Here is a 13,701-nt window from a genome sequence, read left to right as displayed (position 1 = left end):
GAAAGCTAATAAAAGTGAACAGACTAAGAATCATACTGTTTCTCTTTTGAACCCCTACCCCTTGTTTTGGAGTATGACAGAGTTACAAGGGGAAGCTGTGAAATCCTCCCCTTTAAGAATTGGGAAACATCTCCAAGCACCTAATACAGTAATAGCAATAAAGTTCAGCAACCTAGCTGCTGGTTAACTAGTTAATTTCAGCATATTGAATGTCTTTAGAAAGGTGGGACAGGTGTTCCAGCAGTTAATTCTTATTAGTCTGTTCCTTAATGACCATGAGAACATATGGGTTCTGGGCTGAGAGCAGTTGAGAACCTCTGGTATGGATTCACTGGTTCACTAAGCACTTACCACCCTCATGTGGCCACACCCCCATCTAACAATAGAGAACTACAGACAGCACTTTCACGTTTTCTTTGCTTAGAGTGCAGCATGCCTTACACAGCTCTCTCTACGGCACTGCTGGCTTTAATATGGACTCAGGTTGTCCACTCCAACTTGGACAACCATAAGAATGCAGCCAGGATCCAAATAAAAGCAGGTAAGGGCATTGTTCAGTATGCTTCATTAGTTTTCGTATATTTTCTAGTTTTAGGTTGATGCACATGTAACCAATGTGGTGTGCTCAGATCTTTTCTACGTTCAATCTTATGCATGGACAATTTAACAGAAACAAATTGGTGTTTATTTTAATTAAGGGTACAGAACCAGTCAAAAGTTTGGACCCACCTTTCTTATTAATATTTTTATCTGTATTATTTACTACATTTTAGATTAATGTTAAATACTTTGAAGGAACACATATGCAATTGATGAAGCCAGTTTTTTATCATAACGTTTTTGAGGGTTTTTGCGACTGCACATGATGATACTTTTTTAAATTCAAATTCAAGTTTCTTTTTCTTTTCAAGTATTTTTTGTTACTGTTGAAGTAGTTCTTGCCATTATATGGATTAGAACTTAAGTCAAATAGGAATGCTCACTGTATACCAACTTCACAACTTTACAACTGAAGCTCTCAAACACATTAAGAGACGAGAAATGTATTCATTTAACTGAAAGCCTGAATTCCAGGTGACTCTACCTCATAAAGCTTACTGAGAAAATCCAGCCAAGATGTGTAAAGCTGACATCTAAAATAAAAAAAGCTAAAATATTCTAGATAGTTTATACCTTAAACTTTGTTTTAATTAAATTATTCCATGATTTTATTCATGATCTAATGATTAAGTAGCAATTAATCTACAAAGCAGAACATTTGTTAAACAATGAAAAAACACTGTATTTAAGGTGTGTCCAAACTTTTGACTGGCTCTAAATGTACAGCAGATAAGATGGTAACAAACATATTCTAGATTAGGTATTCTAGGTATTCTAGATTTTTTTTTTTAATATTCTCTTAAAGTACAAAATTGGGCTTGGTTTGTTTGTTACAATGATATATTTAGCCATATACTTCCTAGGGTATTAATTAAACCATTTATTAAACCTATTACACAAATATAAATAAATAAATTATTTTTTTTTTTTACTGTCAAGGTGCTGGACATGTCTATGCTCTTATGTACGTTTATGTGTAATAGGTTAGTCTGTAATTGTACAGAATATGCAGACTTTTATTATTATTGTATGATTATTATTGTAATCCTTAATTATTAAGTCCTAAAGTGGTACTTTAATTAATCATGTAAATCCACCAGAGGAAGCTCTAGAATATGCAGAACAGTTTTAATATGCAGTAGAATATATAAGAACTGGGTTGAGAAACACTGCTGTAACGTGACTTCTGTTCATTTGTATTTCACAGTAAGACCACATATCCTGACGTTTATAAAAGTCTCTATGAAACAGAGACGTATCATACAGCACAGGGAAGCCAGAAATCAGCTTCTCCTCCATTTTCTCACACTGTAGGTCACATGTGGTTTGTGTGGGACAACGTCATGTCCGCGTGGCGCTGATTGGCTACCGCCAAGCGAATTCGCTTCTCATTTGCATAAAGTAGAAAATATCTACTTTATGCAAAAAATATCTACTTTAGAAAATATCTCAACAAGGTAGGGGTGTAATGGTACAGAAAAGGTAGGGGTGTAATGGTTCGGTTCACACCTCAGCATAAACTCCATGGTTCGATGCATTTTCGGTACGTTTTTGGTTTGTTTAGTGGAAAAAATAAATAGCCTCACCTTAATAACTTTAAAATAAAAATGAATCTTTATTATAACCATGTTTAGTTTTTTGGGATGGAATGTTGTAACTGGGCTCGAGCTCTTTTATTAAATACTTTAAACCAGGGTTCTCTCCTACTCTCATCATGGGAGGCTCCATCTTTTGTATCTTGTTGATTGTGATGCTTTATTAAGAACAAACACAACAGCATTAGTTTAACTGCTTAAACTACAAATATTTCTTCCTAAAAATATTACTGGAGAGAGAGAAAAGAGAGAGAGAAAGAAAGAAAGAGAGCGAGAGAGAGGGTGAGGGAGAGAGTAGGAGCGCCTAACCCTGCGTTCACACTGGAAAGCAACAGTCGACCATAGTTTCCTATGACAGTACGTGATTTCAGCGCAGCAATGGGTGCAACACTCCTTTGAACATTAGTCCCTCCTACAGACTGCCTGTACCATGTATTCTGCGTGTGTTTACGCGAACCGAACCGTGACCCCCGTACCGTGAGAGTTCATAAAGAATTCACGTACTGTTACACCCCTATTAGCAGGCAGTACCTTACAAGAGCTGCACTGACAGTGTGAGGTGTAGTAATGAACTGCATTGGTACCATGTTAGTATAGTAAAGCTGCTTATTGCTTTATTTAATAATTGTTGTTATTCAGAATGGCACACATATTCATCTGCAAATTAACCCTCTTGCTATGCTTTAGGTCAAATTGCCTTTTTTTTTTTTAAATAATTGAAGTAGTCTAGTGGACTAAAGTGCTGCTACTATGATCTGAGGATATGCCCTGTCGGTTTGAATCGTCAGTGAGCTACATGTATTTGAGAGAGTACAATTAGCCTTGATTTCTCTGGGTGGCTAGATGGCGCCCCACATCACTCCAAAGGGTGATGTTGGTCAGTACAGGCGTCTGTTTGCTGATGTATCAGAGCTGGGTTGCTGTGCTTTCCTTTGAGTGCACTGGTTACTCAGTAATGCTGCACCAGTGACGGTTTAAAAAGAGGTATTGGTTGATTTCACATGTATCAGAGGAGGCACGTGATTGTCTTCACCCTCTTAGTGTTGGGGGCATTAGTAGCAGATAGGGAGTCTTAGTGAGTGGGTTGCATAATTGGCCTTCTAAATTGGGATAATGGGAAAATGGGATAAAAAAATAAAAAAAGCTGTATGCGTTACCAGTTGTAATGGTGTGCATTTTAGTGGTAAAATGTTAATGAGTTATAAAACCCATTAAAACAGAGAATGGAGTGTAAAAATGCTTACAAAAACTGTTTAATGAGCTCTAAAGGTTACTTGTAGCTAGTGGTGGGTGATATGGCCCTAAAATCAAAATATTAAATGGTATTTTTGTACAATTAAAAATGATTAATAACGAATAAAAATATTATTTCAAGAATACAGTACTTCATGATACTAATAATGCACTCTATATATCTCCATATATCCAGGACTGAAATAAAATAAATGATACAGAACAGATATAATCTGTTTCTAATAGATATATCATGAGAAGTGATAATAGTTAGAATTTTTTTTTTTTGCTAAATACAGCAAAAAAGTGGTACCCTGATGTGATAATTAGGGGTGGGTGATGTGACACAATATTTCAGGGTATAATATTTATGATATTCAAAAATGTTGGCGGTAGTATTGCGTACAATACGATATGGCACAGCTGTACCTGTATCATAATCAGGGGTGGACAATAGGGGTGTGCCAAAAAATCGATGCATAAAAGATTCTAAGTCATGCTGAAGTTTGTTTTGAAACTTTTCCGCACATGCCTGTGTCCCAGAGCCTGCTGCGTGGTGAAGTCTCGCGTAATTATGCAATTACCAACAGTCAAACTTTCATCAGTGTCTATACAGACAGATGGGCAGTCATTAACTCAGGAAAGGCAAAGAGATGCCGTTAGTTCTGATAGATCTGTGGAGAAGTGTCTAATTATAAGCAGAGAGCCAGAAGGTATCATAGACATGAAGCACTCCAAATGGTGAGCCAACAGCACCAGCATCTCAATTTACCACAATTCCATATGTCCATGAACCCCTGGTCTGCAATTTAAATTTAACCTAGACTTAATGATTGACTTGTGTCTGAACCAGAGTGTCGCAGTGTCGCCGTTCCCATTCATTCTATGAAAATGAAGCCAAAATCTTACCGCCATGTTGGCGATCCTGACACCCGATTCTCCCGACCTGTGGTGGCTTCACTTTTGAGAGACGATGCTCTGTCCAGCTATATACAGTCTATGGTCTGAACTGCAAGAAATGCCTACTTAATGCCTTGCTGCCCATACTATCTCACTTAGAAGGCAGTGCAGTGATATATGTCTTTGTATTTGAATCAAAAGTCTGAGACTATGTCTGCATACTGGACCTTTTCTGAAAACGTATTCCACAGTTAAGGGAATTATAGGATGAGGCTGCTGAAGCTTTCTGAATTATTTGAGCTAGGAAAAAGCCAGCACCCTCTGATCTATGGAATTGTGATGGCTTATAATAGGAGATGAGATTGTACAGGTACTCAGGAGTGGTGAAGGGTTTTATATGTCCTAATAATTTAATTTTATAATCATAAAGGGAGTAAAGTGCTTTTAAACTGGGATGGTGTGATTTAAATTGTCTGATTTTAGCAGCATTTTTTGAACTAGGTGAGGTTTACTAGGCTATTAGGATAGTGCAGCCTTGACGTATGAAGAAGATACATCATGTGCAAATGCAGAAATTCTTCGTTTATTACATTTACATTTACTTTTACATTTACGGTATTTAGCAGACGCCCTTATCCAGAGTGACTTACGACAGTGCTTACGACAGATACTTCAAATATCCAAAGCTAGTTTGTAGACTAAGATACACAAAGATACACTAATATGAACAAGCTTTATATCATTTAGTCATTTTATTCCAATATAATTATTTGATATATTTACTATTTCGTGTCCTAGTTTTCTCTGCAGGAGCTTTTTGTAGCAAAACGTCAGACATATGTTTCACATTACCATCACTGGTACAGCCCTTAGGCTGTACCCACCAGCCCAATCTAAATGGCTTTGTTTACTTCTTTAGCATTTAATTACCTTGTGGAAACGTTGAGGTGTCGTGGTTGGCTAAAAAAAAAAATACTTCTGCAAAGAACACACAAAAAGTGTCACTTTTTGTCACACGTGCATCTAACAATACTAATGCACCAAAAAACTAGAACTTGATTTCTGTTAGTTTGATTTGCTTGATTGGTTGTTTGTTTGACCTTGAAAATATACATTATATTATTATTATTATTATTATTATTATTATTATTATTATTATTATCTTTTATTTAAATTAAAGTTCTATTTAAAAAAAATGCCTTTTTCTTAAAGTATTTTATATATGGGTCAAAAATTGACTCAAGCCAACTACGACTTCAGCGCAAGACTTGAGTCTTACCAGTTATTTAGAACCTCAGAAAAGGAGGAAAGGTAAAACAAACAGTCCAAAAAGCCATCTTCCATGCATCAGCTAACAGACATCTGTGCTGACCAACATTATGTTAGGAGTAATGAGGTGGAACCCACCCAGAGAGAGCAAGGAGCAAGACCAATTGTGCTCTCTCAGACTCCGGCTGCTGATGGATGATGCATGATGGATCCTCAGACAATAGTGGCAGTGCTTTAGTCTGCTGGACCACAGATATAAAACACCAGTAATATATGGCATGAAATGATCTGTAAATGTCATTCCACTTTCAATATGCCTGACCCGTAGCCTAGCAACGGCAGAAGGCCACTAAAACTAACAGCCATGTTTAATGAGCCCCTGATAACGAACCAGTCGAATACTGTGACCTATCAACAAGCAGCAACAATAAATGCTGAAGCTTTTGTTACAAACAACAACGAACTGTGTCCATACTGAGATAGTCAAGCATCGTATTCACCACATGACCTGTTTTTGTTGTTGTTTTTTTTCTTATACCCTCTGTTCCCGGTCACCCCTCTACAAAGGTGCAACAGTGAGGTCTGTTTTGACTGAGGTTTATATAGGGTGCTGCACAGGTGCAGCTGGTTGATGCTAATCACTGCCGGGGATTCTGGAAATTGGAGTTTTGAGAGGTCCACCTCTACCATTTCTTCCCCTTGGTCTACCAGCCCCCCTACCAGCACTGCCCATCAGAGATTCACAGATAGCTGGATGCAAACAGGAAACTTTCTTTTATTTTTAGTCCATTGTTTTGGGTGATTTGACATTTGGTGGTTGTGATGGTTGGTTATGAAGGCTGTGTTGTATTTGTTCACAATTCAAATATTGTTTATTTAATATTTTGTGGTTGGGAATGTATTAATGTCTGGCTGAGAATACAACATTTGTTTTTTTTAGGACTAACATTCATTAAAAACAAAGTGATGGACAGGGCTGTCCGTTAATGCTGTTACTTTTCTTGGCTTCTGTCTGATATTTCTTGGTGAATGATTGCTATTCTTGTATTGTGCTCATCAAAGTATTACACTGTTGCCAGTCTGTGAAGACCAGTGTGTGTTTAAAGAGAGAACTTTGCTCAGAGCTGTTGAAATGAAGTCATGCGATGATCACAAGCAGCAGCATATATTATATAACTGACTTTATGACTGACTGACTCTCTCTCTCTTCCTCCCTCTCTCTCTTCCTCTCTCTCTCTTGTTTTGTTTAGAAGACGTATTTAAAAGGTATGATATCAGACAGCCGGGAGAGATGTGGAAGCTGGTGAAGGATCCTCTCAGTTCAGATATCTACGCAGGTGGTCCGAATGGCCTGTATAATTTACATCAAAATGAGTTAAAAATGGTAAGCTGCTCCCACAGCATCACTTATTGAGTTTTGTTCTTCATACTGTGCCTTTTGCTTTCTGTATTTCACTTCAGAGCAATATTCTAACGGCAATATACACTGATACACTGCAGTAACACAATCATCAGCATCTTCATCAAAATATCAGCTCCTTCAACATCATTCCAAAGCATTTTACCACTTTTTGGGGTTTTTATGAATTCCAAAAAATTGGATATCATTGGATTTAAATCAGAAGCTTGTGCACTGCAAATACACGTATTTTAAGGTATGTCTCTACCAGCTTTGCACATCTAGACACTGCGATTTTTGCCCATTCTTCTTTGCGAAACAGCAAAAGCTCTGTGAGGTTGGATGGAGAGAGTCTGTGCTCAATGTGATTTAGCTCAGAACTTTGACTGGGCCATTCTAAAACATGGATATTATTTGATCTAACTGACTTTATGTTTAGGGTCATTGTGTTGCTGGAAGGTGAATCTCCACCCCAGTTTCAAGTCTTTTGCAGCCCTCAACACATTTTCTTCCAGGATTGCCCTGTATTTAGTTCTGTATGTGCTACTATGTGTTGGTCCATCACCACAAGCAGCAAAGATAGAGATGAGTGGAGCATCACAGAGGGTTTGAAGATGCATAATCCTGCTGAAAGATTCCAGATCAAGACTTAAGGTGTTTGCTGGTAGCTGGTTTCAGATGTTCTACGCTGATCTTTAATGGTCAAGTGAATGAAAATTGATCATCCTTGATGGGTAATCAGCTTTTGAACATCACAGTGTATGATGCATATGATTTTAGTTATGTGGTCAGGCTGGTCAATCATTGTAGTTTTGCTGGACAAAAGTGTTACCGGACCATCTTAAAGATCAAACTCAACTCAAAAATGTTACATAATATTGCTTTAAGTTGGAAAAAATGAGCATAACAGATTTCATATTTTATTTTTTCCACAGCAGAGTTAAATTAAGCTAAACAAAATAACTCTCCTTTAGAATATACAGAAGTGGGTCTCTGTAGAAGATCTGGACTGGACCTAACATGTAATTTGACCAGGGGTGCCAAATATTTACAAAAGACTGTATATAAAATACAGTAGCTCTCTGCAGCCCATCTGTTATCATGCATAATTTAATAAGTTATGTGCAGATGTAATTTACTGTACTGTAACTGGTGATGGTCCATTTTGAGCAAAGATAATGAAACATGACAGTTTAATCATCATGGTAAGAACAGGAACAGGAAGGAGGTTTTACATGTACATAAAAGATTGTGCTAAGATAGATCTAAACATAAACTGCAGAATTTTCTTTTTCTTTGCTTTTTGTCACAGCATGCAGTTCTGTACGTTCCTTACCTATTAATATTAGAACAAAATTTTAATCCTGCTCTTCAGAACGTTTTTGTATTTCTCCATTTCCCAGCACACCCATAATTATTGTTTGGTAGCTGTCAGACATCTGGCAGAGATGTGAAGGTTTACAGCCCTCAGGCTAATTTTTCCTCTGAACTTAGCTCAGTCAGCAATGTGAAAATGTAAATCAGATCAACTTAAGACAGACAGATAAAGCAGCTGAAGAAAAATAATGTTTTAATGTTATTGTGAAGTAAAAAGATGATGACATATGGTTTTCAGAATGTTATACAAATACAAATCTGAAGTGTTTTCAGCCCGCCTGAGTCAATACTTTCTAGAGACCACCTTTTACTGGTCTTTTGGGAAATCCTTCTACCAGCCGTACACTTTGTGTCTCGTCTGGTGCTGAAAGCGCTCCTGTTCCTCCCACACTCAGCTCTAACAGAGATTCTCAGCCTAACAACTACACTACCCAGAACGCACCACCCGCTCACGTGACACAACACCTGCTTCCTCCAGGAAGTCCTGAATACTGATTACCTGCACTATAAAAGAGCACACCACGCGCACACCTGTGCAGATTATTATTGGTTCTACCTCATTACAAAGTGGTCTATCTCTAGTCTCTGTTATTTCTCGTGTATGACCTTGCTTTTTGTTTTTTCGACGCCGATTTTTGTCTGTACCTCTTTTTTTGGATTTACCGTGTTTGACCTGGACTGTTTATCATTTCTGCCTCTTGGATTATCTCTGCTGCTGGATTCCCTGTGTATGATTCTCTGGACTGTCCCTGTTTATGGTATGCTTATGTCTACGTGGTTCCTGTTTGCTGTTATTACCCTTTTTTCGTTATTGACCCACACTGTGGGATGAAACCCAGACTCTGAAAGTAAATTGAGGCCCATTCACTTCTGCTTTACCCTGAAAAGATCGAAGGTCCATTACAAATTATATAATAAAAAGGAAGGTGTAAAACGCATTTATACTATTTATGCCTTCCCTTCGGTTTTGTTTTTGTTTATACCAATCTGCAGGTTAGAACTTCCCCTATCACATGGGGCTGTGGTGTTGATGGGACTTGAACCTATGTATTCCTGTCTCCTGACAGGAGAATGCAGTTAGACAGTTGCACCAACCAGAGTTCTAGGGTGGCCCTACAGTCTAACTGCTGTTACTCAACTGAAAGAAAATCATGCGTTTAAATCCCACATAGGATTCAGCACTCCATCGTCAAAAGCCTTACAATATGGGGATGCCTTGTGATGGGGAAGTTCGAACCTGCAGATGGAAATAAACAGGAAACAAATTGATGGGGTGGAGCTACAGATAAACGCTGATCTTTTACTGGATTTAATCGGATGCAGCTCCTTTAATGTTGTTAATTTGTTCACCAAACTTTGATACAGAACTACAGGGGTTGGACAATGAAACTGTAACACCTGTCATTTTACTGTGGGAGGTTTCATGGCTAAATTGAACCAGCCTGGTGGCCAATCTTCATTAATTGCACATTGCACTAGTAAGAGCAGAGTGTGAAGGTTCAATTAGCAGGGTAAGAGCACAGTTTTGCTCAAAATAGTGCAATGCACACAACATTAAGGGTGACATACCAGAGTTCAAAAGACGACAAATTGTTGGAACACGTCTTGCTGGAGCATCTGTGACCAAGACAGCAAGTCTTTGTGATGTATCAAGAGACACGGTATCCAGGGTAATGTCAGCATACCACCAAGAAGGACCAACCACATCCAACAGGATTAACTGTGGACGCTGTAAGAGGAAGCTGTCTGAAAGGGATGTTCGGGTGCTAACCCGGATTGTATCCAAAAAACATAAAACTACGACTGCCCAAATCACGGCAGAATTCAATGTGCACCTCAACTCTCCTGTTTCCACCAGAACTGTCCGTCTGAACAATAAATTATTGTGGTCTAAAACCAGGTGTTTCAGTTTCATTGTCCAACCCCTGTACGTTAGAACTAAGAGTTAGGAGAAGCTTAAAAACATGCTTAAAGTTGGCAAATCTTTGTTTTGTTGAATTTTTGCTTGACTTCTTTTTCAGGTAAAACCTAGCATCTCACTGCTGACTGAAGGAACGAATAGAACGCTGTTCATCTGTGAAAAGATTAAGGAGAAAGATCATAAATGCTGTTTCCTGGTATGTCAGTATTTCAGCAGATACTTTTTAATTTCTGTATGTGATTCACAGTAGATCTGAACTTGTGTGTGGCTGTGAAATCTTATGTTGTTGTTTTTTTATGTCAGAAACCGGAATCCGATCAGAATTGCTTTAACGTGGCCCAAGAGGTGCAAATTAATGAAGCGTCCCTGCTTGTTGGTAAGTAAAATGTTCTTTTTTTATTTTTCAGTGTAAATCTACTCCATTCCTTTTTCTTTTCCATGTTATTTTGTTGCCATAATTTCCAGCAGCTCATTTGGCGTATACAGTAATGCTTTAAAGTTGGTGGCCTCTTTAGAATTTTCTTGATTTCTGTTTAAATATGACCTAAAACATCATAAGATTTTAACATATCCTAAACATATATAAAATGTGAACCCAGTCAAATAAATAAGACTTATAAATATTATACTTGATCATTTAATTATTGAGAAAAGTATCCAATATTACATATTTGTAATTGGGAAAGTATGTGAACCTCTAGGATTAGCAGGTAGTTTAAAGGTGGAAATTTATGATCATTGTTCCTCTTCCCTGGAGAGGTTGATCAATAAAGATAAATTAAAGAGCAAGACGTGTAATAGTCGGCAAGGTCGTAAAGAACCCCAGGGTACATTCAAAGCAACTGAAGGCCTTTCTCACATTTGGCTAATGTTAATGTTCAGGAGTCCACCATCTACAGAACACTGAACAACAACAGTGTGCATGGCAGGGTTGCAGGGGGAAAAGGCACTGCTCTCCGGAAAAAACATTGCTTCATGTCTGCAGTTTGCTAATGATCACATGACCAAGCCCAAGGCTATTGGAAAAAATGTTTTCTGTTTGGAGAAAAGAAAATACTGCATTCCAGCATAAGAACTGTGAAACATGGTGGTGGTAGTATTATGGTTTCGGCCTATTTTGCTTCAGCTGGTCCAGAGTGGCTTGCCATCATTGATGGAATCATAATTTCTGAATTATTTTAGAAATGTTCTAAAGGAAAATATCAGGACTGAATCTCAAGAGAAGGTGGGTCATGAAGCATGACAATGACCCTAAGCACACAAGGTTAAAGAAAAATAGTTGTTTACAAACTTTCAAGCACCACTACATAGACACTACAATCAGCAGAATTTTTAATCAATACAGAAGTTTTCAAGTTTTGTTGTTCTTTTAAAAGGTTTTATCTAGATTAATGTTTTTTTCACATAACAACTGTTTTTAAAGTTAGAGTATAGAGTATAGAGAGATAGTATAGCAGCAGTCTATAGCAAACATCTAATGAAACACCATTTTAACACCCTAGCATCTACTATAACAGTAAGTTGTCAATACGATACAAGTGCAATCACTTAACAAAACCCTAGCAAGCATCTGGAAAACCACAGAAACAATCAAGAAATTGCCATGTTCCCTAAGATACCAAGCAACCAATAAGCAAGTCCCTAACAAATACCTGTAATAACATAGACACCACTTAGGAACACCCTAAAATACCACCTGGCAACCCCCCCAAAAAACACCTACCCAATATCCATCAAAGTTTTATATCACTTAAACCTTTGTTATGTGAGCTATAATCGTACATAAACAATAGACTCTATATTAATTAGACAACCAACCAGTAGTATTTGGGTGGTATTGCTGTGATATTATGTTACAGGTGTTCTAAAACAAACACAAAACACATATGCAGAAGATGGTCCTCTTCTCAGTTTTGGTTCCTCTCTAAAGTTTCCTCATTGATTTCCTGCTATTGTTACTGGTGTTGATGTTAGCTCACTGGCCCTTCACCAAAAAAAAAAAAAAAAAAGGATTTCAAAGTATTACAGATATTTAACTCAACAGGTTACATTACAAGAGTACACAGACTGTAGACTTGACCGACAATTCGCGGAAGCTAAACTGGCAACTTCTTGAAATACTGCAGGGTTCTGGATGAGCTGTTGATGCTGATAAGAGCATATGACGCAAAAAGATAACAAAATAAAAGTGAAGTAAAAGAACGGGACCACACTGAGCAGAGCTGAGAGTTTGGTGTAGACTAGGCCTGTCTGCACCTATGTGTGAATTTTAATAGTACTGAATTTAGAATTTTTATCATTTATTAGGCTCTTAGTTTTAATACTGTATTTTGTGGAAGCCACTATCAGTTACTATAAAGGAGTGACTATTTGTACACGGGTACAAGTAGCGTTTGCCACTCAGGGAGGCTATTTTCAAAAAAAACAAAATCAACCCAAATGCACATGTCTAACAACCACTGACTGTACAGTCATTACTACCAACCAATGCTAGAGAGCATAAAGGAGCATAAAGCTAACTTAAAGGATTCATTTGAAAACAATGCACAGAATTTGGTGAATATGAAAAATTATGTGGGGATTCGTATCCAACAAATACTGCTAATTTTCACAGATGTATAATTGGTATAATCTGTGAGCTAATAGAAACATTATAGCTAGCTAGTTAGCTAAACTTACCTGCTTCTTATCAAATGTTAGCAAACGCACAGTGAACTTAATTTACGTTCACAGAAAATCTTATCTAAAACACAGTTTAGAGGTAAAGTTAATTTCACTTTGTGATAATATAGCTACAAGTTTGTTTTGAGTTAGTGTTACCAGACTTTTAAAGCTCTAGCTGGCTATATAAAACTCAATGAGTGACTTAGTAGATGTGGTTACTTAGGTTACTTAACTGCTTAAAAGATTTGTATTATGTTGGCTATTCTGCTTTATATATTTATTTGAGTTCTAGTTCTAGATCTAATCGCTAATAACTGGCTTGTGGTTTTCTTATGTCAGCTAGCTATGTGGATATATAGGCTAACTGAGAGAGTTTAGTGAAGAATAAAAGTTTAATTGTAGTGTTAAGTTAGATCACATGGTTAATAGATTTGTAAGTTAAGTTATGTTGGTAGTGAATGTACTGACAAACTTGATGAATGCACCAAAACACAATATTTTAATTAAAATGATTTGATTTAAAATGATAATATTTAAATCAAATTATTTTTGCTCACTCCATCCTCAGCTCAAATAAAAAAAAATGCTAAAAATGGGAGGGGTAGTTTGAGAAAGGCACTGGGTGATGTATGGGTTTAGAGGCAGGGCAAGAGGTTTTTCACCACAGAAAGGAACTTATAACCAGACAGTTTAAGCAATTCAGCTTTCTGATGGTTGGTTGGTGTCCGTTGTATCGGTTGAAC

General features: G+C 37.3%; 1 protein-coding gene across 4 annotated transcripts in view; it reads left to right on the top strand.

Annotated features, from left to right (window-relative positions):
* The first annotated feature begins 392 nt into the window (after window positions 1-392).
* Window positions 393-13,701, top strand: part of LOC103037190 (semaphorin-7A) — a 115,696-nt gene continuing 102,387 nt past the window's right edge. Inside the window, exons 1-4 of one of the 4 annotated variants that reach the window (XM_049483269.1) lie at window positions 393-541; window positions 6,848-6,981; window positions 10,395-10,490; window positions 10,598-10,670. In XM_049483269.1, the coding sequence (XP_049339226.1) occupies window positions 433-541; window positions 6,848-6,981; window positions 10,395-10,490; window positions 10,598-10,670 (412 nt within the window). In that variant the 5' untranslated portion in view covers window positions 393-432. The remainder of the gene's footprint in view (window positions 542-6,847; window positions 6,982-10,394; window positions 10,491-10,597; window positions 10,671-13,701) is intronic. The other 3 variants (XM_022679821.2, XM_049483267.1, XM_049483268.1) reach the window with 3 other exon arrangements.

The sequence above is a fragment of the Astyanax mexicanus genome, chromosome 9 (assembly GCF_023375975.1).
Source record: "Astyanax mexicanus isolate ESR-SI-001 chromosome 9, AstMex3_surface, whole genome shotgun sequence".
Lineage (NCBI taxonomy): Eukaryota > Metazoa > Chordata > Actinopteri > Characiformes > Acestrorhamphidae > Astyanax > Astyanax mexicanus.
Note: the sequence above shows the minus strand (reverse complement) of the source record. Positions and strands in the feature narration are given on the sequence as shown.